Below are 23782 nucleotides of genomic sequence, written 5' to 3'. Positions count from 1 at the left end.
GACTGAACCCCAGCTATATGGTTCAAGAGTCTTAGTAATCTGTTCTAGCTCTGTGAAGGAATAACATTTCTTTCTCTTTTTTTTGGGGGGGGAGGGTCCGGTCATGGGGCCTGAACTCTGGGCCTGGGCTGTGTCCCTCACCTCTTCAGCTCAAGGCTAGCGCTCTACCACTTGAGCCACAGCGCCACTTCCGGCTTTATTTCTTTTTGCTTATGTGGTGCTGAGGAATCGAACCCAGGGCCTCATGCATGCAAGGCAAGTGCTCTACCACTGAGCCACCTTCCCAGCCCAGGAATAACATTTTTTTTTTGTCGGTCGTGGGGCTTGAACTCTGGACCTGGGTGCTGTCCTTCAGCTCTTCAGCTCAAGGCGAGGGCTCTACCACTTGAGCTACAGCACCACTTCCGGTTTTCTGGTGGTTTATTGGAGATAGGAGTCTCACGGTCTCTCCTGCCCGGGCTGGCTTTGAACCGCGATCCTCAGATCTCAGCCTCCTGAGTAGCTAGGATTACAGGCGTGAGCCACCAGCGCCCGGCAGGAATAACAGTTCGTACAGGGGAATTAACCCTTAGCCCACCCACCCTCACTTCACCCATCCTCACTTCTTTTTTTTTTGGGGGGGGGGGAAAGGTCTGGTCGTGGGGCCTGAACTCTGGGCCTGGGCACTGTCCCTCAGCTCTTCAAGCTCTACCACTTGAGCCACAGCGCCACTTCCGGCTTTTTTCTTTTTTATGTGGTGTTGAGGAATCGAACCCAGGGCCTCAGGCATGCAAGGCAAATGCTCTACCACTGAGCCACCTTCCCAGCCCCCATCCTCACTTCTTGCCACTCAGTTGGCCCTGTTATTCCCTACTCAGTATCCCAAGGAAGAGACATGAATGCAGGAAGCAATCCTGGGTTTCAACCCTGAAGAAAATAGAAAAAACTTAAGGCACAGATAAGATTTGAGAAAGAAAAGAAAACACAACAGTAAAGTTTCCCCATCTCCAGATGAACAAATGGGGGGGGAAGAGGAGGAGGGAATGTAGTGTGAGCACTGGCACAGATGGTTCTTAAAAGAAGGGTATCATGAGACAAGACTCTGGATATGTCTACAGAATTTAAATGATGGAACGGTTCATGCCTTGTTTGTTAAGTAAAACCTAGAGCTGGACTCCAGAGTAGAAATGACTTTGTAGAATGTTTGGAAAGCCAAGGTGTTCGGAACTTCAGGACTGAGGAGTTATACTGACAGGAACGAGAAACCTTCCAGCATCCACCTGATCTGTCTGGTCCCTGACTGGGAGCCAGATGGGATGATGGAAATCTCAGGGGATGGGTGGAGTATGGACGTGACCAGAGAGAATGTTCTCCTGACATCTTGACATTATGTAAGACCCTCAGAACTCAGCTATGACCCCCATGGAAACAGAGAAATTCCAACTGACAAAAGATTATTTCTGGCATTTAGGGGAAAATGGAGGCTCAAAATAGGAACATTCTTGAGGTATTTTTTGTGCATCTTAAACTTGTATCTGTTATTCCAATTTCAAAGCACCTCAACTTCTTTTTCTGGGAGTGTGTCATAGGGGATATGTAACTGATTTCAATTTGTCTTAGTATACATGTACCCATGCATACTCATACCTAGTACACACATGCACACACACTACTAGAGGCTGGAATCCACAGGGATTGAGAAACAGCCATCAGGAGGTAAGAAAGGAGAGCAAGAACCAGGTAGAGGGCTGCACAATGGGGCAGAAGCTTCATCTTCAGACTGGTCTCCCACCGTCCCTTTCCTTCCCTCCTCCCACCCCAAGCCTCAGAAAGAAAGAAAATGCAGCATAGAACCAACATATACTTCATTGGAGACAAATCAGATTCCACCTACATCCCTGTCCCACCATCAACCCTGCCCCAGCTCCATCTGTCCTGCAACACCCCTTTCCAAGTCCAGCCCAGCCCAGCCCACACACACACTGCCTCTGGGAAGGAAATCTGAAGCCAGAGTTACTGAGTCTCTCACAAAAATCTAGAGACTCAGTTTCCCCCAAGATGGACTCCATGAGAAACAATTCATGTCTGTAGGAGGCCTCCAGATTGCTGGGAAGGGCTCCACATCCCTAGGAGGGATTCCTTTGTCCTGAGTAGGCTCTGTGCCCTGCATAGCTCCAGTCCTTAAGAAAGGACTCCATGGACTCAGGAGGACTCCAGGCCCTCCAGAAGCCCCCGTGTCCTGGGAAGGCCTCCAGGTCCCTGAAAGAATTCAATGTTCTTGAGAAAGACTCCATGTTGAGAGGAATGCAGCTTATCTCTCATCCCCAAGTGGGCTCCATGGCCCTAGGAAGAACCCTAGGAAGGGTTCATATCCCCTAGGAGCCTGGCCCAAAGCCCCTCTCAGCTAGCACAGATGCTGCTGACAGTGGCCCCACCAGGGCCCACAAGGCCCAACTCCTCTTGCTCATTGATGCACAGCTGGTAACCACAGCCCCGGGCCCGGGCTCCAGATGGGACCCGACGGTCAGTCTTGGCACGAGGAGGCAGCAAGAAGCCCACACTGCCGGCGATGAGCATATGCCAAATGCTATGAATGTAGAAGTAGTTGTCCCGGGTTTCCACAAAAGCATAGAGTAGGACAGCGCTGCCTGCGATAAGGCTTCCTGGACACAGGTAGAAGAGCCAGCGGCGCCACGTGGGTGGGTAGCAATGACGACGACGCACACTACGTACTGTCTGGGGGAGGCAGAGAGGCGGGGCTCAGAATGCGAGGTCCTAGAACCTAAGCCAGAGCTGGTCATTCTCAGGTTTCTCTTGAACCCTGATTGTGACCTAAAGATACCTGCCTGCCTACTACTGAAGTAGGTGCGGTAGGCAGATGACACATGATAGTCCATGATGCAGAAAACCACAATGCCTGGCTGGTCCCAGGCATGACAGTCCAAACCCACCTTAAACTGGAGACTATATAGCCAAGACCCTTCACCCAAGTCCTGCTCCTCCCACCCTCCTCCTCAGCCCACCCAACCCTTACCCAGGCTGTGGCCAAGATCCCCAGGGCGAAGAGACTGGGTCCAAGAAGGTTCCAGAGTCCATGTCGGTCAAGCTGCAGAGCCATGGACAGCAGCATAGCCCCCAGCAGATACAGCACCTAGGGAAAGAGGACTCCAGGGGCTGGGCTAGAGCAAAGTGAGAGCACTGCAGGGGCAGGACCTGATTGGTGAGAAGCACTTGTAAAATCCCCCCCTGTCCCCCCCCCCGGCAGGAACGAATTTCAATTTCCAGTAGACTTTGGCTATGGTTATCCCCCAGGGCCCCTCTGCACTGACCTGCTTGACCACAGGCTGTAAACGAGCCATGGCGATGACAGTGACCCACACGGACATTAAGGAGCCCAGAAAATCACAGAACTGCAGCACGTCATAGTCCATGATGCAGAAAACCACGATGCCTGGCTGGTCACAGGCATGATAGAACTGGAGAAAGAAATGACAGGTGTTGAAAAGCCCTGAAGCGCAGGTGCAGGTCTACAAAACAAAGAGAAGGAAGCCATCGGGATGTTTATCAGAAATAGAGGTCAGGGGTCACAGGTGAGTGGAGTGAGGAAATGTCTGACTCCCCTACTGCTAAGAAGCATGCAGTATAGAGGCCTGGTTGGCTTCATATGCTGTATCTGGCATCTCTGACTGTGGTCCTCACCTTCCTAATCTTCCTGCTTCTAGAATATACTATGGTGAGTGACAGGCCAAAGGGCCCAGAACTTACAAGCTGAGGCCAATCCCTTCCCTCTCTCCTCATGCCCACTGTGGGTCCCAGCAACAATCCCCAACCCAGGCCCAAGCTTTGGAATCTGGCTCTAGCCTGTTGGCTAATCTAGACCCTGAACCTCCCTTGCCTGTTCTAGTTTCCCCTGAGAGCTGAGTCTGAATTGGGCTTAACTCTCCTGACTTCCACTAACTGCCCTCCTTCATCCTCTTTACCCAAGCCAAGGAGGCAGGGAGCACAGTAATCAAGAAGGCTGTTGCTAAGGCCATGGAGTACAGCTTGGAGCTTCCCACTATTCAAAACAAGGTGAAGAAGGGACAGTGTCTACTTTGACTATGCCCACAAGATTTGTTTATTTTTACAGTGCTTTCTCTTAGCGGTGGTGAGAGTTAATTTGTTTCCTAAATGCATCAATATTTTGGTTTTTTTCTAATACGTAAACTAGAAAAAGACCAAATAGGACATTGGTTATTCTCTCCCTCCAACACTAGACATAAGTAGAGGCCACTAAATCACTTTTAATATGTATTTATGATTTGGATTTTCTTGCCAAGCATTACTCTTACATTTCAGGCTTAACCAAGCACTTGTTCCATATGACTGACTTTCAAGTATAAAGAAAGAAATGCCCAAAAGTTTCTGGAAGAGGAACGTGTAATGAACATTTGACCTAAGATAAGAATACAGGTCAGCAGAATAAAAGGCAAAGCTGATTCTCCAAATACCAAGGACATATCTAGAGGAATAACAGACAACAGATTTTCTCCTAGGAAATTCTCTGCACTAAAAAAAAAGTGGGAGAAATGGAAATAGTATCTCTTCTTAAAGGGGTTTTAGAGAGATCTTCTCACTAATGCTCTATGGCTGATTATGTTCTATGTGCTTTTAAAAAGTCAGAGCAATTGTTTAAGGTGGTAGAAAATCCAAATTAAGATTATTGTGTGTTTATGATAACCCCTCTGTATATCACCTTAATAATAGCAATATAAATTTTTTAAAAGATTGCTGTAGGAAGAAATTGTTCCACTAAAACTTGTGAGCTGATTTTTATATTAGTATTTTTATATTAGTATTCCTTTTATCAATAGCAATAGAAGTATTAGAAATGATTTCTTTTTAAAGCTGTGCGCCAGAGGCTCATTCATACCTGTAATCCTAGCTACTCTGGAGGCTAAGATCTGAGAACTGCAGTTCAAAACTAGCCTGGGCAACAAAGTCTATGAGACTCTTATCTCCAATACATTACCCAAAAAGCCAGAATTAGAGCTGTGACTCAAGTGATACAGAACTAGCCTCAAGAAAGAGAAGCTCAGGAACAGTGACAAGGCCCAGAGTTCAAGTCCCAGGACCAATAAAATAAATAAGTAATAAAAATAAATAAATAATTTTTTAAATTAGGGAATTAAAGATATTAAGACTACAAACTAGATTCTATTAATGTAATTCCAATCTAAGTTGGTCATTTCCCCAGCTCTGAATGCTATATCTGAGGTTATTATCCTGGCATAGGCACAGAGGTTCACAACTATGAGTGGGAGAGATTGGAGGACCAATGTTCAAGGCCATGTAAAGAGATGACAAGACCCCATCTCACAGAAGCTAGATATGGCAGTATGCATCTGTTATCCCAGTTACATAGAATGCCATAGGTAAGAGGATCCGAACATCATAGATAGAAAGGTCACAGTCTGAGGTTGGTTGAGCAAAACCTTGAGATCTTATTTGAAAATAAGTAAAGCAAAAGAGAGCTGGGGTATGGCTCAAGATAGAGCCCCTGTCTAGCAAGCATGAGGCCCTGCGTTCAAACTCCAGAACCCTCCCCCACAGAAAATTATCCTAAATTGTTTTTATGTGCATTATTTTACATTTTTATAACTAAACAGTTCATCTAATGTTCAAAAATGATGAAACTAGGCATTACAGAATATCACACTGGAAATGAAAGCATATTTAATCAATGCAAAGACTGCAATACTTGCAGTCAGGATATAATGAAACTTACAATTTCTCTTTTATTTTTGTTGCCTAATTATGTTTTCTTTTAGAAGCAGTTATGTGATTTTCGCCAAGGGCTATGGAAAATTACCTGTGATGATTGAGGAACCAAAAAGGTAATGAGAAAATAGGCTTGTAGCCAAGATAGCAGCAATAACCAAGGAAGGCTGAATGGTCTCAGGATGTGGGCTCTACCTGGGCTTTCGAGATCTAATTATAGGACTCAACTAGCATTAAGAACGATCTATGGCTTGGACTATATGGATTAGAGTTGTGTCACTGAAGTGTTTTATATATGGCTTTTTTGTTTTGTTTTGTTTTGTTGGTTTTGTTTCTATTTTAGTTTGGCTGTACCAAGCTTAAAACTTGAACTTTCAAGGCATTCTACCAATTGAGCCATACCCCTAACCCTTTTTTGCTTTAGTTATTTTTTCAGATAGGTTCTTGTGCTTTTGCCCAGACCTGGCATTGGATCATGATCCTTTTACCTATGCTTCTTATGTAGCTGGGATTACAGGTGTGTACCATCACTCCTGTGGTTTGGTTCTGTTTTCTTATCTCCTGATTGGCTCTTATGAGAGAGCTGGGATGTGGTTCAGTGGCAGAGCACTTATCTCGTATGAATAAGACTCTGGGTTTGGTCCCTAGCATCACAAAAAAATAGAAAAAAAGATAAAAGAAAAGGAGGAACTATGACAAGAATTTGAGGAGAGGCTAGGCACAGTTGCTCACCTACTCAAGACGCTAAGGTCTATAGACCCTAGTTGGAAGCCAGCCCATGCAGACAAAATCTGGCTCTTATTTCAGTTAACCATCAAAAATGAAAGAAAGAAAGGTAGAAGTGGATGTGTGGCTCAAAGTGGTAGACCACCAACTTTGAGTGAAAAACCTACAGAAGAACATGAGGCTCTGAGTTCAAGTCCTGGTACCAACGCTCACACACATATACACACAAACAAAGAATTTGAAGCCGAGCACTGGTGGTTCACACCTGTAATCTTAGCTCATCAGGAGGCCTGATGACCTGAGGATTGCAGCCTGGGCAGGAAAGTCCATACGACTCTCCAATTAACCACCAGAAACCTGTAAGTGGTGCTGTGTTTCAAAGTGGTAGAGTGCTTACCTTGAGCAAAATGGCTCAGGGACAGGGCTCAGGCCCTGAATTCAAGCCCCATGACCAGAAAAAAAAAAAAAAAGGATTTAAGGAAAAGTACTAAGTTGAGGTCACATGTTTCTCTATAATACTTGAGGACTTCTGAAGCACTGAAGTTAGTTTAGAAATTACCAATCCATGTTCACACAGTGATTATATGTGAGGAACCTAGAATCTGACTATCTAGACTCTATCATTCATGTTCCAGGCAAAGCATTCAAATTTCATTCATCTAACAAAATGGCAGGGCTCAGGTGGTAAAGTGACAGCCAATGAGTAAAAGCATCAGATACCAAGTTTGAGTCTGGTCTCAGACAAAAACAAACAAATGAAAATAATAAGAGTGAAAGTGAAGTTGGGTGCCAGTGGTTCACACTAGTAGTCCTTGCTTTTTAGGAGGCTGAGACCTAAATAATCATGGTTTGAAGCCAGCCCTGGTAGAAAAGTCTATAAGACTGCATCTGCAATTAGCCAGCAAAATCCTGAACTGACGCATGGCTCAGAGGTAGAACACCAGCTATGAGCAAGAAAAACTGAGGGACAATGCAAACTCTGAGTCCAAGCTCCATACCTCCATCCCTGACATACACACAAAGAAAGCCAAGCTGGACTGGGAAGGTGGCTCAGTGGTAGAGCGCTTGCCTTGCATGCCTGAGGCCCTGGGTTCGATTACTCAGCACCACATAAGCAAAAAGAAAAAAGCTAGAGCGCTAGCCTTGAGCTGAAGAGCTGAGGGACAGCGCCCAGGCCCAGAGTTCAGGCCCCACGACTGGACCAAAAAAAAAAAAAAAAGAAAAGAAAGCCAAGCTGGAGCTCAAGGTTTTGAGTTCAAACCCTGATACTAGCACACATATACACATAAAAAGAATAAACGTGACTACCTATTATGACAGTATATTGTGGGGATTAAATTAGTAGTGCCTAACATAGCACATGTTCAATATGTGTCCCTTTGCTGCTGTTATCAGCTAAACTATTTGGTTACATACAAAATCAAATGTCAGGTTGTGGCCTGTTTTTTTTAAATCTTTTTAACACTTTATATGTGTAAATTTCTAAAGTACTCCCAAATATAAACTATTCTGAATTTTAAGACAGGAAAATGACCGACCTTCTTCTATGGTGGTAGTGCCAATTGCAATATCACCAATGGGTCCTTCAATGGACACAGATGCAGAAATAAGTCTAAACTAAGGAAATAATAGAAAGGAGGGATGATGGGGAATATTCTCCTGGAAAACTGGATGCCAGCAGCTCTGTTCTGACCCATGTGGAAAAATAACTAGAATTAAAAGCATGACTTCAATTAAAGCCTCAGAACCAGGGGCTGGGAAGGTGGCTCAGTGGTAGAGTGCTTGCCTCGCATTCATGAGGCCCTGGGTTCGATTCCTCAGCACCACATAAGCAAAAAAGAAAAAAGCCGGAAGTGGTGCTGTGGCTCAAGTGGTAGAGCGCTAGCCTTGAGCTGAAGAGCTGAGGGACAGCACCCAGGCCCAGAGTTCACGTGGGCCCACGAGCAGACCCTAAAAATAAAAATAAAGAAAGCCTCAGAACCAGTAGTTCTTCATTATTCTCTTACTTATTTGCCTTATCTATGAAAGTAGGGGTGTTGGGTGCAGTGGCTCATGCCTGAAATCCTAATTACTTGGGAGGTCAAAATCAGGAAATCACAGTTCAAGGTCAGTCCTATGCAAAAAAGTTCTTGAAATCCCACCTCAACCGATTAAAACCTGGATGCAGTGATACAAGCCTGTCATATCAGCCATGCGGGATACATAAATAGAACTGTGTAGCAGGCCATCACAAGCAAAAAAGTGAAACAGTATTTGAAAAATAGTGAAAGCAAAAAGGACTGGAGGTCAGGCCCTGAATTTAAACCCCAGCACTGTTTAAAAGAAAAAAAGTAATCTTACTAATTGTGAGTCACGTTAGATCAGCCTGGAGCCAAGAGTAGGGTGGCAGAACAGCTGTTGCTAGAGGATTTGGTAAACAGCAGTATAAAGGGCATCTGGCAATAAGAAAAATAGTGTCTGGTATAAAAATAGAATGAGGCACTATCAGAGCAGGCCTGAAAAGGGGCCCAGTCAGGCAAAATTGGAATGCGTTTTTACCCTGCCAAAAGAGCCAAGCTCTCTCTAGAGACATGGTGATAAGTGTACGCTGCCTCATTTGTGGATGCACCCAGGAGGCTCCTGTGACCTTCACTTTCAGCACATCTGTCCCCTACTTTTCTCCCATATGTCAAGGACTGCAGGACACCAAGAAAGCACAGATGGGTTTTTGTGATATCCTTATTGCCCAGATATTAGGAGAGTGTGAATCCATCTAAGATAGTCACTGTGTCACAAGATGCCAGAAACCCACTGATGAGATAACGAGATCCCTAGATGCAGAATCCTTGCAGGAAAAATACTTGGGGGTTAAATCTAGCAGATCCTCTTCTCTACCTTTCCTATTAGTATCTGAAACTTCTGCTTGTAATATGGATCTTTCTGGTTATATAAGGGTGGAAAATCTCAGGGAAAGAACTGTGAAGATTCTGTAATGAAATGGAGGTGTTTAAAGCATTATCATTTCCCATGATGCTTCAGGACTCTGAGAGCCAGACTTTTCCTACATCAATTGCCCAATACAGAGCTTTCCTCTACCTTCTAGAAGTTTCCATGGGAAAACATGGGCATGCCAATAAACACACTAAAGAGCTGAAATCCCCAGTACAGTAGAAGCCATAAGCACAGTATAGCTAGCCCTTCACATCAAAACAAGAACATGAGGAAGGTGAAGACTCTGCACATCTCTGCATTTCACACCCTGTAAAGGTAGAGACACAATTTCATACCCTGGGACAGTTTCTTAGCCAAGGTGTTGTTAGTCAAGGTATCTGTCCTTCACCTTCTAGGTAGGCAGTATGTGAAACAGCTGGAGCCACACACTTGTTATATTAAGTTGAAAACAGCTTTAGTCATTAATCTCAAGGTACCTTACAAAAAAGAAAGCACTGTTCTAGAAGACATGGTGAAGACAAAGAGGTCCCCACCCCCATGGAGAACGTGGTAGAAATACAGACCCCTGCCCGCCACCACGGACAAGGACACGGTGAAGACAGGGACGACCACTGCATACCGTGGAGAAGAACATAGTGAAGGTGTAGACAGCAGCTTCTAGCACATATCGGCTCCGAATGGCCAGGACCACGGGTGGCAAGAACATGAGGTTGCTGAGGCAGAGCAAGAGCGTGGACAGCAGCTGGAATCCATAGGTGAGTGCATCGGCACTGTCGGTGCAGCCCCAGCCCCGCCACCCTGTGGGTGGGGAAGGCGAGGAGTAGAAGAAGACAGAAGGCAGCCATGGGGGCTTTGGCCCCCACCCAGGCTAGGGCCCAGCTCACACACCCCTCCAGGCCACCCTAAAACCCAGGAGACCCAGCACACTCACCAGCCTTGCATTCGCAGGCCGCATACAGGTAGTTGTGCGTGCGCAGCAGCTTGCACTGGCCATAAGGCCCACAGTCGTCCACGCACGGTGACAGGAAGGTGCGCAGCCGCACTTCAGCCGTTGCATTGCGGCACCGCACAAACCTGCATGTGTGCACACACTACCAATTACCTTGTGCATGAACCACACCCACCCATCCCAGAACCAGCCCAGCAATCTCTTACCGAGGCCCCACCCCACACAGAGAGCGGAGGGTCAGGAACCAAGTCCCTGTCTGTGGGAATGGGATTCGAAGCCTGGCCACTCTGGAGGTGGCACTGACGGATAGCAAGAAGCCGGCTAGAGACTCTGAAGGGAGAAGAGAGGGACGCACATCAGCATGTGATCAGGACCCAGAAACCCTCACCCACCCACTTTAACTTCCCAGAGGCCTTAATCTGGCCTGCCTCATCCCCTGCCACCTCACCCAGCCCTGTGGAAACTTCTGGCCTCCTCCCCTTCCCTATTCCTCACCCCACCTTTGGAACAGGTCACCGCAGCATCACCCAGACTCAAGGGCACCTCGTGGGTCAAGCATCCAAACACTGTCACATTTTCTTGGTGCAGGGAACTCTGGGTAGAACAGGTATGGACAGCCTTGTGTTAAGACTGTTTCCTGACTCACCATCACAACATCTACATCTGTCAATCTTTCATCTCATTGGATAGTGTATTCTCCCCACCTCCCAAGGCACCCCACACACATACACATGCTGCTCTGCTCTCTTGACTCCATTCTCAGAAGCCAAGACTGAAAAGCATCAGGTTGTCCACAGCAGCGATCTTTCATCAAAATCTGATGAAAAAGTTCCCTTCAAAAGGCAGCACACCCTCTTTTTCTATCCTATCTAGTTTATTGGGGGACAGGGCAGCTGTGCCAGATGTTAGACTAGTTGTTGACCAACGCAATTTAAGGTTTTCAGTCATCTTGCCTTGAGGCTGAGTGGCAAGAGGCTTGTAAAGAAACTCACTTCTCAGTAGAACAATCTTGAATTCTGAATGGTGGTAATGGAATACCAGAAGTATTAAATGTAGCAAGCTGGTTGGAATTCAAAGAAACCTGATGCCCCCTGCCCCAGGAGTAAATGTATGGGGCTGACTGCAAGCAGAAAGTATCAGAATACCATAATCTCACCTGATTCAAACACAAAGAGTGAGATAAAACAGACCATGAGGTGAAAAAAATGTTTAAATCCCTAGAAGTGAGCCACATGTTTGATCCTAACTTACAAGTAATGAAAGCAGCATGGTGAATTTTCATATTGTGCATGCATACAATAAAGGTAAATCAGTCTCCAAGGTCCAGGTAGCTCAAGCCACCTCGCTACTTGAGAGCAGAGATGGGGGTGGTAGTTGGCACGTGTCATTCCCAGCAACAGGAAAGCACAGGTAGTACGATCACAGCCCAGGTCACCAGGAGAAGCACAGGTAGGGACTGGAGGTATGGCTAAAGTGGAAGAGCCACTGCTTAGCAAGCAAGCGGGCCTGAGAAGCACTGGGTCCAGAGAAATTCTCACCAAAGAAGCTGTGTGTTGTTATGTTCCCATGTCCTTAATCCTAAAAGTGAGTTTCTTAGAACCTGCTTATAAATCTCACAAAGTAATATGTTCAAGTATATTACTCAGTGAAAGTCATTTCAGGAAAGCCAAAGAAGAACAAATGTGGAGGAAAATATCGGAGTAGAAATGATGATATACCTTTTCAAATAAATCAAACAGGCTGCATAAGGTGTGCAGCAAGTGTCATAGTACGCAAATGAACAAATGGAAGCAGATGCTCATCAGAGTGAGTGGAGAGGAATGAAAAGAGGGAGAGGGTAAGAGCTACGATAGTTGGGGAGAGACTAGACCATTATTCTCCAGGTACTCAGGAAAAAAGAATGATATGGTGAGGCTGGTCTGATATGAGCTCTAAAATTTAAGAGTCATATCAAAATCTCTGTCTTTGCCCATAGGCATGGCAATAAGCAAATACAAACAATACAGTCTTAGCCAGAACTGAGTCAGAGAGAAATAGTATGACTATAAGGCATGGCTTCAGGTTGAAGAACCAACACACACACACACACACACACACCAAACTATAGTACAGTACTCAGATTTCCTAGTGGGGAGGTAGGTGGTCCCTGCCCTCAGAGCTGAGGGATAATGCAGTTAAAAAGGATCTCTGGCTAGGTGTTAGTACATAAATTATTGGGTCAAAACCCAGTGGAGATGATCAAAGCAGATAACCTCCAATGGCTCACCACAGGACTCTGTCCTCATCCTAGTCCTGTTTAACGCAGACAATAATAACTCAGATGTGAAGATCACAGGCTTCATAAATATATGAGCTATACAAAGTGGACAAGGTCCACAGACCTAACCAATATCAAGCAGTGCCCCAAGTATAGACATACATTTTCCCATTTAGGTTTTAAAAAACCTCACTGTAAAAACACATGATGGGAATTGGCAGCAGTTCACAGTCTCAAGGGATCAAAATGTATATGCCCCTGGATTACAACTAGCTAAACAAAGCCATTAATGTGGAGAAGAGCTGTGAGGAGGCATGCCAAAAAGTTAAACAGTTTTATTGAGAATGTTTTCTTCTATGTCCAAAGTTTTTATATGATCTTGTTATTTTTATAATAGAAATATTTATATACAATTGTTCTCAAGAAAAAAAAAACAAAGGAAAGGAAAAAGACCAGGCATTTTAGTTTACCACTGGCCCAGATGATCTGATAGTAAGATCCAGTAGCTCAGAAAAATCACTTGGTCTAATTGTACAAATCCAAGAATTGCCTGCCACCCTAGTCACATTACCTCAGATCATCTATTCTAGAGACACCATGACCAAAGTATGACTAGAAGAAGTGGTGATAGATGGGGAGAGTTCTGGATGCCAGGGCCCCAAGAACCAACATTGTATCAGCTTTGGAGATATAGAGATGATACATCTGAAAGGCTATTAAAGTAGAATATGGCTGAACACAGTGATGCATGCCTGTAATCCCAGCATTTGGGAGGAAGAGGCAGAAGGATTACCATGTCTAGGCTAAACCTATACACAGAGAGACCCTGTCTCAAAAAGAAAATTAAGATTGGCACCAGTAGCTCACATTTATACTCCTAGCTACCCAGTAGGCTGAGATCTGAGGATCACAGTTTGAAAACAGTCCAGGCAGGAAAGTCCATGAGACTACCAGAAAGCTGAATGTGGAGCTGTGGCTCAAGTGGTAGCGTACTAGCCTTGAGCAGAAAAGCTCAGGGAGAGCACCCAGGCCCTAAGTTCAAGGCCCAGGACCAGTACAAAAAAAAAAGTAAATAAAGATCAGACGTCAGTGGATCCAAAAACAGCCATTCTAAATCATTTAAACTTTTGTCTCCTATTAACCAGCAAAAAGCAGAAACTAGAGGTGTGGTTCAAATGGTAGAGTGTCAGTACTGACTGAGAGAAAGCACGAAGGGCTGAGGGATATAATGAACTTATTACTTACTCTAAGGCAAGATGTCATTAAAAGAAACTGCAGGAAGAGAGAGGCATATGAGAAGGCTGCATGTTCTGCTCAGTTTTCTATAAAGTTAAAACTTCAAAAAAGAAAGTCTATGTTGGGTATCAATGGCTCATGCCTATAATCCTAGCTACCTGAGAATCAGAGAATGGGCAGGTTGTGCTTTAAAATCAGGTTCAAGGCCAGCCCAGACTGAAAATTCAAGATTCCATCTCAACTAAAAAAATCTGAATGCAATGGTGTGGTTGGGTTGGGTTCCAAACAACTATAGGCAGCCTAAAATAGACATTCTAAATACAAGCCCAAGTGGGAAGCAAAATAACCTGAAAAATATTCCTGAAAAGAACCAGAAGAAAAAAAAAAGCGAGAGGGGGGGACTAGAAGTGTGGTTCAGTGGTAACACCTGTCTAGCAAGTATAAGACTGAATTCAAAACCTGGTACTATGAAAAAGTCTGTTAATTATTTTTAAGAAGAGTATTTACTGGACAAAACAAAGCTCAGTAGGTAAATGTTCATGGAAGTAGGTTTCAATGGCACCTCAAAAATACCCTTAGTAATAGAAACTGTCCAAACACAAACTTCATGGCCTCAAGAAAGGATGATCCCTCATTGCAGAAGAGAAACAAGAAAAAGTGAACAATCACCCCTGAGAGAAGCCTGTGCATGTGTGTGGGAACACCAGGACCAGGACTACTCTGAGTTGCTTTAAATGGCTCCATCCCACTCATAGTGAGCAATACGGAGCGAGCTTGTCAACCAAAACTGGACTGAGACTTGGTCCCTAATTTTACAAATAGAGAGAAACACCCTGGACAGGCTTTCTGGAGGAGATAAAAGCCCTCGTACCCCTGACACCTTTTCCTTTAGGCTCCCCCACAGGGCAAACCACCCCACTCTTCACAGAGTACCACATTGAGCTGGAGCTCCAGGCTGAGGACACCTCCACTGTCGAGCACTGGCAACAGCCGCAGGGCAAACACAGCTGGGCGCTCAGGTGGAAGGGCCACACTGGGCCCAAAGAAGATGTAGAAGTGGACAGAGAAGGTATCTAGCTCATTGCGTAGAGTCGGGCGCACAGGCCAACAGTGTTCAGGTGGAGATGTGGTCCCAGGTCCCTCTACTGGGGTCCCCAGGGATGGTAGCTCGGGAGGCAGTTGCTGGTTGCCCAGGGACTGAGGCATGTTCATGGCAGCTCCAGGGACCAGGGCTCGGGATAGGCTGGGCTGTGGGCACTCTGTGAAGCAGAGGAAAACAGAACAAAGTGAGATGGGATATAACGAAGAACAGGGGGTGAGCACTGGCATGCCACATTCCTTGAGAGTGTGGGGCATCTAGGGTCACAGGATAAGGTACAAGGGTTTCCTAGTGGCCCCAGCTAATAGTATGTTATACTGGAGGAAATCAAGATCAAATGTCCCTTCCAAGGAGCTGTAAAAATGCTGTTGAAACAGATAAAACTAAATGTGACAGACTGTCTCATTGATTCCCATGGGTTTTTGGCAAGGACTATGTCCTTGTCCCTATCTACCTCAGGAAACTAAGAGATTAAGACAAGAAAAATATACACAATATAGATTCAGTGTACACCGGAGAGGGGCAGATAATGAGAGTCTCTCTCATTAGAATCAGATGCAGAAAAGCAATCAGAAGGCTTCTCAGTGACTTAGAATTCTAGGAAGGAGTGACCTCCAGAAGTGTGAAGGAGCCTGGGTGAAACAGGGGAGACTGTAGGGACATGGCAGAGGGCCACCTGGGTCACCTCCCAGCTATAGATGTCTGCACAGCCTGGGTGGTTAGGGTAGATGTAGGGGTTCTGACCTTGCAACCGCACAACCAGCTGGAAGCGGACAGTCCTACTGGGGCCACGGGATGGTGTCTCCACACGCACATAGACCCAGTGTCCCCAGGGAGGCAGTGCTAGCTCCAGCTGGCATACTGAGGCACCTCCACAGGCCACAGAGCTTGAGTTGTGCAGGGGTGGGGCCTTGGGACGTAGGCGCAATGTCAGGGGGCAGGTAGACACCGCTCGGCTCCCCACACACACCAGCTGTGCTGAAACCCTGTAAGTAAAGCTGGGCACAAAGACCCTGGGCAGAGGAGAGGTTGGGGGCAAGAAAAGGCAGAGAAATGAGAGGGATACCATAAAGAGGTAAACAAAAGGATGAAGGAGCAGAGATGGACTAGAGGACACAGAGGAACATAGAGCCTTTTTGGGTCTTTTCTGTGGTGGGAATCCAACCCACCCTAGGGCTCTAGGTCACCCAAGAAACTTAGTTTGGCGGCAGGGAGAGCAGAACCAGGCAGGTGGCTAAGAAGCCAAAAGAGCCCCCTTGCCACCTATTTACAACCAGAGGAGCCAGATTTGTTCAACTTACTTGTACAGGGCTGAGTGATTGTGGAGAGAAAGGGTTTGCTCTGAGGGACGGCCAGGAACCAACACAGCAACATCCAGCAAACGCCTGATGATCAGTTGTGGCTGAAGAAGGTACTGACATTCATCCTGGAGACCCTGAGACAAAAGCAAGGATGACAGGAAGTCGGAAGATAGCAAGGGTGCTACTAAACTAGTGCTAGTAAGAACTTGCTAGATTAATCCAAAAGAAACCCCTCTGGCCTCTTCTAATCCCAGGGCTCTGACTACGGTCTCTCTAAGCTCTGAGTAGTCCTTTCTGATCACTTCCCACCTACCTGGGCCTGCAAGATCTGCTGTGATCCTCAGTGCTCGATGACCAGACCCAGATGACAATCAGATGCTGCTCATCATACCTTCTCCCAGTCCAACTCTCCCTCCTAAGCATGGCTGGCCAGCCCCAACTCACAGTAATCTCAAACAACTCTAATCCCCCAACCAGAACACTGGCTCTGTTGTGGACAATGGAAAGCTCCTTCAAGGCCTCTAATACAACCCTGCTAACCACTAGCCAATCTGAATCTTTATTTTTATTCCTCAACTTGCCCCTTCACATGTGCTGGTCAAGCCTCTGCTCTATCCCAACAGTGAGAGCCATTAATGAGCTCTCAGACAATCTCCAGACTATTAGCAACTTGTCTTATTTTATTTTTGTTCTCCTGATATAGGCCTAACATAGTATGCACAACTCACAATGAATGTTTGCCAAATAAATAAATCAATAATGAATCAATCAAGCTGGGGATTATTCTGACCTTCGTGAAACCAAAACCTGGCATTTTTTATCCCCCTCCCATTACTCTGCCCTTGAGGTCCACAGATACAACCTGCTCTTCAGCCTCACACTGTATCTTCTGCCAGTAGAGGACAAGATCACATCTCCTGTTTTCTCTCATCCTGAACAAATTCCCTAGCCCCTTCTGCAGCCTATAGAGCCCCATCACTCTTCCATGTGCACAGTCCCATTTGTTATCATTCCTGTTTCATGGTACTTGCAGCCATCGAAGTCCCATGTCAGTCAAGGGGCACCAGGATCTAATTAGGTTTTTCTAACCTTCTGGACAAAATAATCTTTTGCTGACCCAATATAACCTAGAGGGTATGACTCACTGGTGTTGTTACTCTTCCCAAGACATACCTCCAAGCCTTGTTCTGGGACAAAAGATCCAAGCCCTGACATCCTACTGCATTTCATGCCAAGAACAGCCAGCCCAAGGCACTGACTTCCAGCAAAGCTCCAGGAGGCTGGAAGGGGGCCATGATAGCTTCAGGCCAGAAGCTCTCATTACCATCTGTGTGAAATGTTTCTGTGCCTCTTCACCAATGCATGCTCAGTGCCTAGCACACCACTAGCATAAAGTACGTGCTGCTGAATTGCAAAAGACAGCACCTTCAGAGAGCTCTTGAACCAAGGGAGATGCTCAGAAATTTCTCTCTGATATCTAGAACAGATGTCCCTCATCTTTGGTGTCAACAAAAGACTATTTTGTCCCCAATGATCAGAAACACTCTTCATAAGGCATTTCAGTGACACTCTACCCCCATCTCCTAAGTCAGGATTGTAAAATAATCACAGTGAATGAGTACCAAGGATAAAGATATATGCTCAGGAGATGGTCCATTTCCTTGTCAGACAGTTCAGAGAAAAAAATACTGCTCTATATTTTTCTTTCTTCTTGTTTTCAAATAAGCAATCAGGACATGTGACCTCTCTGATAAAAATGTGCTCCTTCCTTCAACTGTACCACTCACATATCCAGTCCCCTCAATATGGAGGGAAGACCAGGGAAGGTGAAGAACTGCAGTGAAGTTGCAGTGGGGTTGGGAAAAGTCAACAGAAATCAGGTTCTTACAAGCCACTAACACAGAATCCAAACTGAGTGTAAGAGTCTGAAAGATCCTGAAATGGAAGGACAAGATAGATAGATTCTGCATCTCATATGGGTGGGCTGAGTTTCTTTAAAGTGGCATGCCCAAAAACACTTGGTCTCCTCTCTGTGAATCACCCATAACCAACAAGCCCACAGTCAGCACCAGAGAAGGTGCTGGAAATGGAAAGTCTACAGGAGCAGGAGTGGAAGCAGGAAGATCATTTAGGAGGTTACAATGGTGGCCCAGGAGAAAGCTGAGGGAATATGTGCTGAAAGTGGAAGTAGACAGAAGTAGACACATTCACGGCATGCTCTTTTAGAAGTAGGGGCAACAAGACTTTTTCTTTATGGATTGGATGTGGGGAGATAAAGTGAAAATAGGAATCAAGGATGACACCTAAATTTGAGGTTTGAACAGCTTGGTGGATGACAATGACATTTAATGAAAGAAAAGAACCAGAGAAAGAAGCTCAGATTAGGAGAAGTAATTGAGAATCAGATTTTTTTTAACTTTGATTTACAAATACTAAGCCTGAGACATTTCTTAAACAGCTAATTAGAAATAACAAATAAGCAATTGAATATAAAGTTGAGACTAAAAGAAATTAGGCCTAGCCGACTACTCTTAGAAGGCATTAACTCACAGACAGTATTTAAAACAATTGTGCTAGATACAACAAGAGATTGGAAAAAATAAAAGGAATTTTTCCAGGACCTATCATCACTATAATAGATCAAGACAGAGAAGAGGATGGTAGGCAAAAGAGAGGCAAGATGTGATATACTATCACAAAAGACAAGAGGATAATGATCAAGAAGTAAAGATAACTATAAAGATCTGGTTGGGCTGGAGATATAGTTCAAGTGGTAGACTACTTGCCTAGCAAGAATGAGACCCTGGGTTCAATCCCCAGTACCAAATAAATAAGTAAATTTAAAAGCCAGTTACTAGATAATTCCGGGGAAGGAATTGGGAACTGGAAGGAGGAGGGAAGAGGAAGACTTACTTTTCACTGCATGTCTTTTGTACCTTTCGAATGTTGTACCAGGTGCATATATTACCTAGTTGAAATATAAATAAAATAACTTAGGAGGAGGAAAAGCAGAAGAGGCACCGTTAGCAGATTTTAATCACTTCAGCTGCATTACCATTGAGTCATGCTTGGTCCTAGTTAACAGACTGAACAGAATCCAGTCTTCTATACCATCTGCTTCTTTGCTTTCCTTCCAAACATTTTCACCATTTTACCTGCTTTATTTACATTTGAATCTTAGACTGGAAAGAAGAGGCCTTCGAGGAAGACCTGTGCCCAGCCGTTTGGGAGAACTTTCTACTTATGAGCCATTTGGGTGCCAGGTGGTATTCACGACCCAACAGCCAGCCACTCAAGGCAGGCTGGCAACTGGGCGCCATAGAATGAGCACATGTGCTAAGGCAGGAAAGGCAAGGAGATGGAGGACAGGGGGACAAGAAAGAATCAGTTGATAGGAAAGAAGGGACAAGAACAAGAGGATAAATGGGATCAGTTTGAGACATTATGAGTTTGAAAAGGTGACAAAAAGGGCAAAAAAAAAAATTGCCAAACCCTACTATATACCATGCTCTGTGCTAAATGCTAAGAGTATGAATTGAATAATGCAGACACAGGGTCTAGCAGACATGGAACTGGAGTTTAGGAGATTGGCCCGGACCAAGTAAGTTGCTTCCTTTTTATAGCCTTTCCAGGCGACCAGTCTCCAGACAGTTCAAACTTCTAGGCCTTCTATACCCTAGGTTCTGTCGACTCCATCTCCTTTACCTACCCAACACTAAATAAATCCAGCTCTGCATTCTGAGCTTTGGCCCATGCTACTCTCACCACCTAAAATACCTTTCCCTATGTCCTGACCCTTGAGCCTTACCTCCTAACCAAGATGTTAGCCTTCTCTTTGTCATCCTCTTCAAATACCCTGTATCTCACTAATATACAACTTATTCACTTCAGTTTTTTCAGCACCCAACCTGAGACCTAGTACAATTCAGGTGCTAAAAGGCAAAAAGTTAAGGGAATATCTGAGATCATCCCCCAAATTGAGAAGGGTCCTAGAACTGAACTCTTATCACTGGACTTCTTCAGGCCCCGACCAAGGCCTCCCTGGAACCCACATAACTTCCTGTGTTTTCCAATCCTCACAGGAAGTTAAGACTATGGTTCACAGAAGATGAAGTAGAGAAGATAGAGAAATGTCCTAGACAATGAATCTTCAGGTTTGAATTGGGAAATTGGCCATTCTGGAGACCTTAAGGATCCTTAGAAGCTCACATAAGATTCCAGAATGTAATCAAATTCTTAGAAAAGCCATACACAAGATCCTTGCCTCTAGAACAAGTCGACTTGGTGTCCAGACCAGCTGCCACTCATACACAAGGTAAAACTGTGTCCTCTTCTCCCTGTCTCACTGCCTCCCAGGGAGCATTACTAGCAGTGGCATCAGTTGCAGTATTAAGTTCCCTATGCCTTACTTGCTATGCCCAGACGCATGTCAGACCTCATTCTTTTCTTGCTGCCTAACTCCCTTTTGTCTGGGCATTTCAAATCATGTTCTTATTCCCCATTGTCCCAGGCTCTAGGTACTTCCTGCTTACCTAGAAAGATGGTGACTAACTGGAGATGGGATGGAGGATTATCTATGTCAGCTCTCACAAAGTACATCAAGGATCAGGGGATGAAGGGCAGAACCCATGAAACTTGGTCAAAGTCCTATGAAGGGATCCATCCCAGTAGAACAATACTTATCTCTAATGCCAGTCAAAGCCTACCTATAACCAGAGCCTCTTCCAGATGAGCTGTCAGCATATCTTATCCAGAGGACTGCCAGGCCTTCTTATACATTACTCTCAAGAAATGCAAGCCTTAGTTGGATGTCACTGGTTCACACCTGTATTCCTAGCTACTCAGGAGGCTAAGATCTGAGGAGCCAGACTGGGCAGAAAAGTCCCCGTGAGACTTTATCTCCAATTAGCAACTCAAAAACTGCAAGTGGAGCTGTGGGTCAAAGTGGTAGAGTGCTAGCCTTGAGCGAAAGAGCTCAGGAACAGCATCTAGGCCCTAAGTTCAAGCTCCACAACTGACAAAAAAAAAAAAAGAAAGAAAGAAATGTAAGCCTATCCTGAGACTACCTCAGCCCTCATTTATATACCTAGCAACAGCAGGGCCAGGGAACTTGTTGCCATGTGATTCTCAGCTCATTAATAATACCTGTTCTGAACACTGGACTCCAATGAAAGAAGGTGAGTCTGTCACAAAAAGAGTCCCACACTTCAAGGAACTCAACCTGGTTGGAAATTTCTTCCCCCCTCAATTCTCAATGCCCAAACCTCACTAGCTTTCTAGCTCTATAATGTCCTGTTCTTTCATCCTTATTCTGCTCGTGCTCAGTCCCTTCACCCTAACCTCAGGGCCCATGTATGTGGCCACCTTATCACATCCTACCTCTCCTTCAATGAACAAGAATTGGAAACTTACAGATCCCTTCACTACAAGGAGGAAGCCCAGTCTATCTAACATACAAGAATGACAGGAAAACACTGGCATTCCCTTGTCCTCTAAACCACAATAACCTGCCTTTTCTAGACTTTAGCAGTCTTTGTTCTTTGAATTCAGTGCTGATATTCAAAGGAAAGGAAGGCAACAGTCAGAAGGGACACCAGCTGCCCATGGCTTCCTTTTAACCGGTATTCCAGAGTTGGGGGAACTGTCTGAAACTATGACAGAAAAAGAATACACTTCCATATGCACTATAGACAGGGCTATGGCCTGTAATTATTAATCAAAATGTAGAACAAGAGTAGTTCTGGGTTTGTATAGAAGATTCAACCAATCCCTGGTTAGCTCCTGACCACCTTAAAGTAACCCTGGTTCCCTCCATCTGGGCAGGACACTACTCTCTAGTGCCAGAGCCTGATTCTAGACACTGGACTTTACCTTCAGCTACCATGTAACTACTAAGTTCTCTAAAGGTTCCAAGGCCTTCTGCTGCAGACCATTCACCAGGTGACTTGCTGGCCTCCAACTGCCTGCCCCAGTACTGATATGCCAGGTAACCTGTGGGGGAAATCCAGCAGATGGAGAAGCAGCTTTGACCCCTCCTGCCCCTTACAGCATTAACCCACCTTGACAGAGATGTGGCCATGGGCCTGGGGAAGGTGGGCAGCCAAGAACCAGTCCCCAGGTAAAGGGCTGCTGACATTAAAGATGCCTGAGGTGCGGTTGGGCAGCGTCCAGCTGAGGGTCAGTGAGAAAACCCCGGGCACAGCTGTGTCCCCTGGGAAGTGTGTGTGCAGGGGATTGATGACAGGGGGTGCCCCTGACCGGAAATACCTGGGAGACAAGAATTTGGAGAGGAGGAAAACAGGCAGTAGGGTGGGGGGTAGAAAATGGAGAAAAGAAAGAATTGTTACTCAACAGCAGTAAAATAAGTCAGGTGCCAGAGGCTCACACCAGTAATCCTAGCTACTTAGGAGTTTGAAATCTGAGGATCATAATTTGAAGCCAACTCATGCAGAAAAATCCGAAATACTCTTATCTCCAATTAACCAGCAAAAATTTGGAAATAGGGGTTTGGTTGAAGGGGTAGAGCACAAATTTTGAATGGAAAAAACTAAGAGCTTGAAGCTCTGAGTTCAAGCCTCAGTATAGGCACGTGCACACACACACACATACACACACACACACACACACACACACACGCACACACACATACACACATACACATACACAAACAAACTACCAAAAAAAAGCCATAAGAGTCAAGAGATTAGCTCAGACACTCATACTGTTAAACAGAAGTCAGGAAGTAGTCAGATAACAGAGGTCATGGTCCACACTCAGTTCTCAGTCATACTTCATTCCAAAATTAAATAGTTAAGGGCCAAAGTTGGGGTCAGAAGATAGATTGGGGGGGGCATGCGTATCACATCACAATTCAGTTTTGGAAGTGGCCAGGATTAGAAATGGGGCTAGAGAGGTAACTCAGACACTCACACAGTCACACTTTGGTCTGGGCAGTGGTCCCCAAAGGTCCCCCCCTGCTCCTTGAAGATGATGAGGTTCCAAACCGCCAGGAACGTGTCCTCTGGAACATGGAAGTGGAAGAGTTCAGTGCTGGCAAATGAGCGGAAAGGACTCAGCTTTCGAGGTGAGCAGGTGGAGTAATCCGTCAGGAAAAGGCCTCCTAGGAAGCAGGAGAAAGAGAAGGAGGAAGGCAGGACAGAAGGCATTTCATTAGGCAAGAGGCATGCCAGTCTCCCTCACCAACAGCATCAATTCACAACACTCTCCTAGGAACTTGGTCTTATGCTGCCCTAGGCATAGCTTAGTCCTTACAAAGACTTTGTTTAAAAAAACAAAAACAAAAACAAACTAAACTCATCTTACGGGTATGGTAACTGAGGCTGAAACCTAAACTGAGGAATCAAAACCAGGGCCTTTTATATGACCTTCTACTCTTAGCTGCCCCCTCACTTAGATGCCATTGTTCTCTTCTTGCCAAGCTTAACAAAAACAGAGGAGGTGTGTGTGTGTGTGTGTGTGTGTGTGTGTGTGTGTGTGTGTATGTGTGTGTGTTGGCATGGGCTCTTGTGTGTGTGTGTGTGTGT

At 45.3% G+C, this 23782-nt stretch overlaps 1 protein-coding gene across 4 annotated transcripts in view; it reads right to left on the bottom strand.

Annotated features, from left to right (window-relative positions):
- Positions 1-1783: 1783 nt before the first annotated feature.
- Positions 1784-23782, bottom strand: part of Tmem8b (transmembrane protein 8B) — a 27216-nt gene continuing 5217 nt past the window's right edge. Inside the window, exons 2-13 of one of the 4 annotated variants that reach the window (XM_013026559.1) lie at positions 23169-23358; positions 22298-22505; positions 16239-16372; positions 15682-15950; positions 14772-15097; positions 10846-10939; positions 10552-10675; positions 10328-10470; positions 10016-10194; positions 3309-3455; positions 3014-3153; positions 1784-2715 (exon numbers count right to left, since the gene is read on the bottom strand). In XM_013026559.1, coding sequence (XP_012882013.1) covers positions 2355-2715; positions 3014-3153; positions 3309-3455; positions 10016-10194; positions 10328-10470; positions 10552-10675; positions 10846-10939; positions 14772-15097; positions 15682-15950; positions 16239-16372; positions 22298-22505; positions 23169-23358 — 2315 coding nt within the window. In that variant the 3' untranslated portion in view covers positions 1784-2354. The remainder of the gene's footprint in view (positions 2716-3013; positions 3154-3308; positions 3456-10015; positions 10195-10327; positions 10471-10551; positions 10676-10845; positions 10940-14771; positions 15098-15681; positions 15951-16238; positions 16373-22297; positions 22506-23168; positions 23359-23782) is intronic. The other 3 variants (XM_013026556.1, XM_013026558.1, XM_013026557.1) reach the window with 3 other exon arrangements.

This window comes from Dipodomys ordii, unplaced genomic scaffold (genome assembly GCF_000151885.1).
Source record: "Dipodomys ordii isolate 6190 unplaced genomic scaffold, Dord_2.0 Scaffold95, whole genome shotgun sequence".
Taxonomy (NCBI): Eukaryota; Metazoa; Chordata; class Mammalia; order Rodentia; family Heteromyidae; genus Dipodomys; species Dipodomys ordii.
Note: the sequence above shows the minus strand (reverse complement) of the source record. Positions and strands in the feature narration are given on the sequence as shown.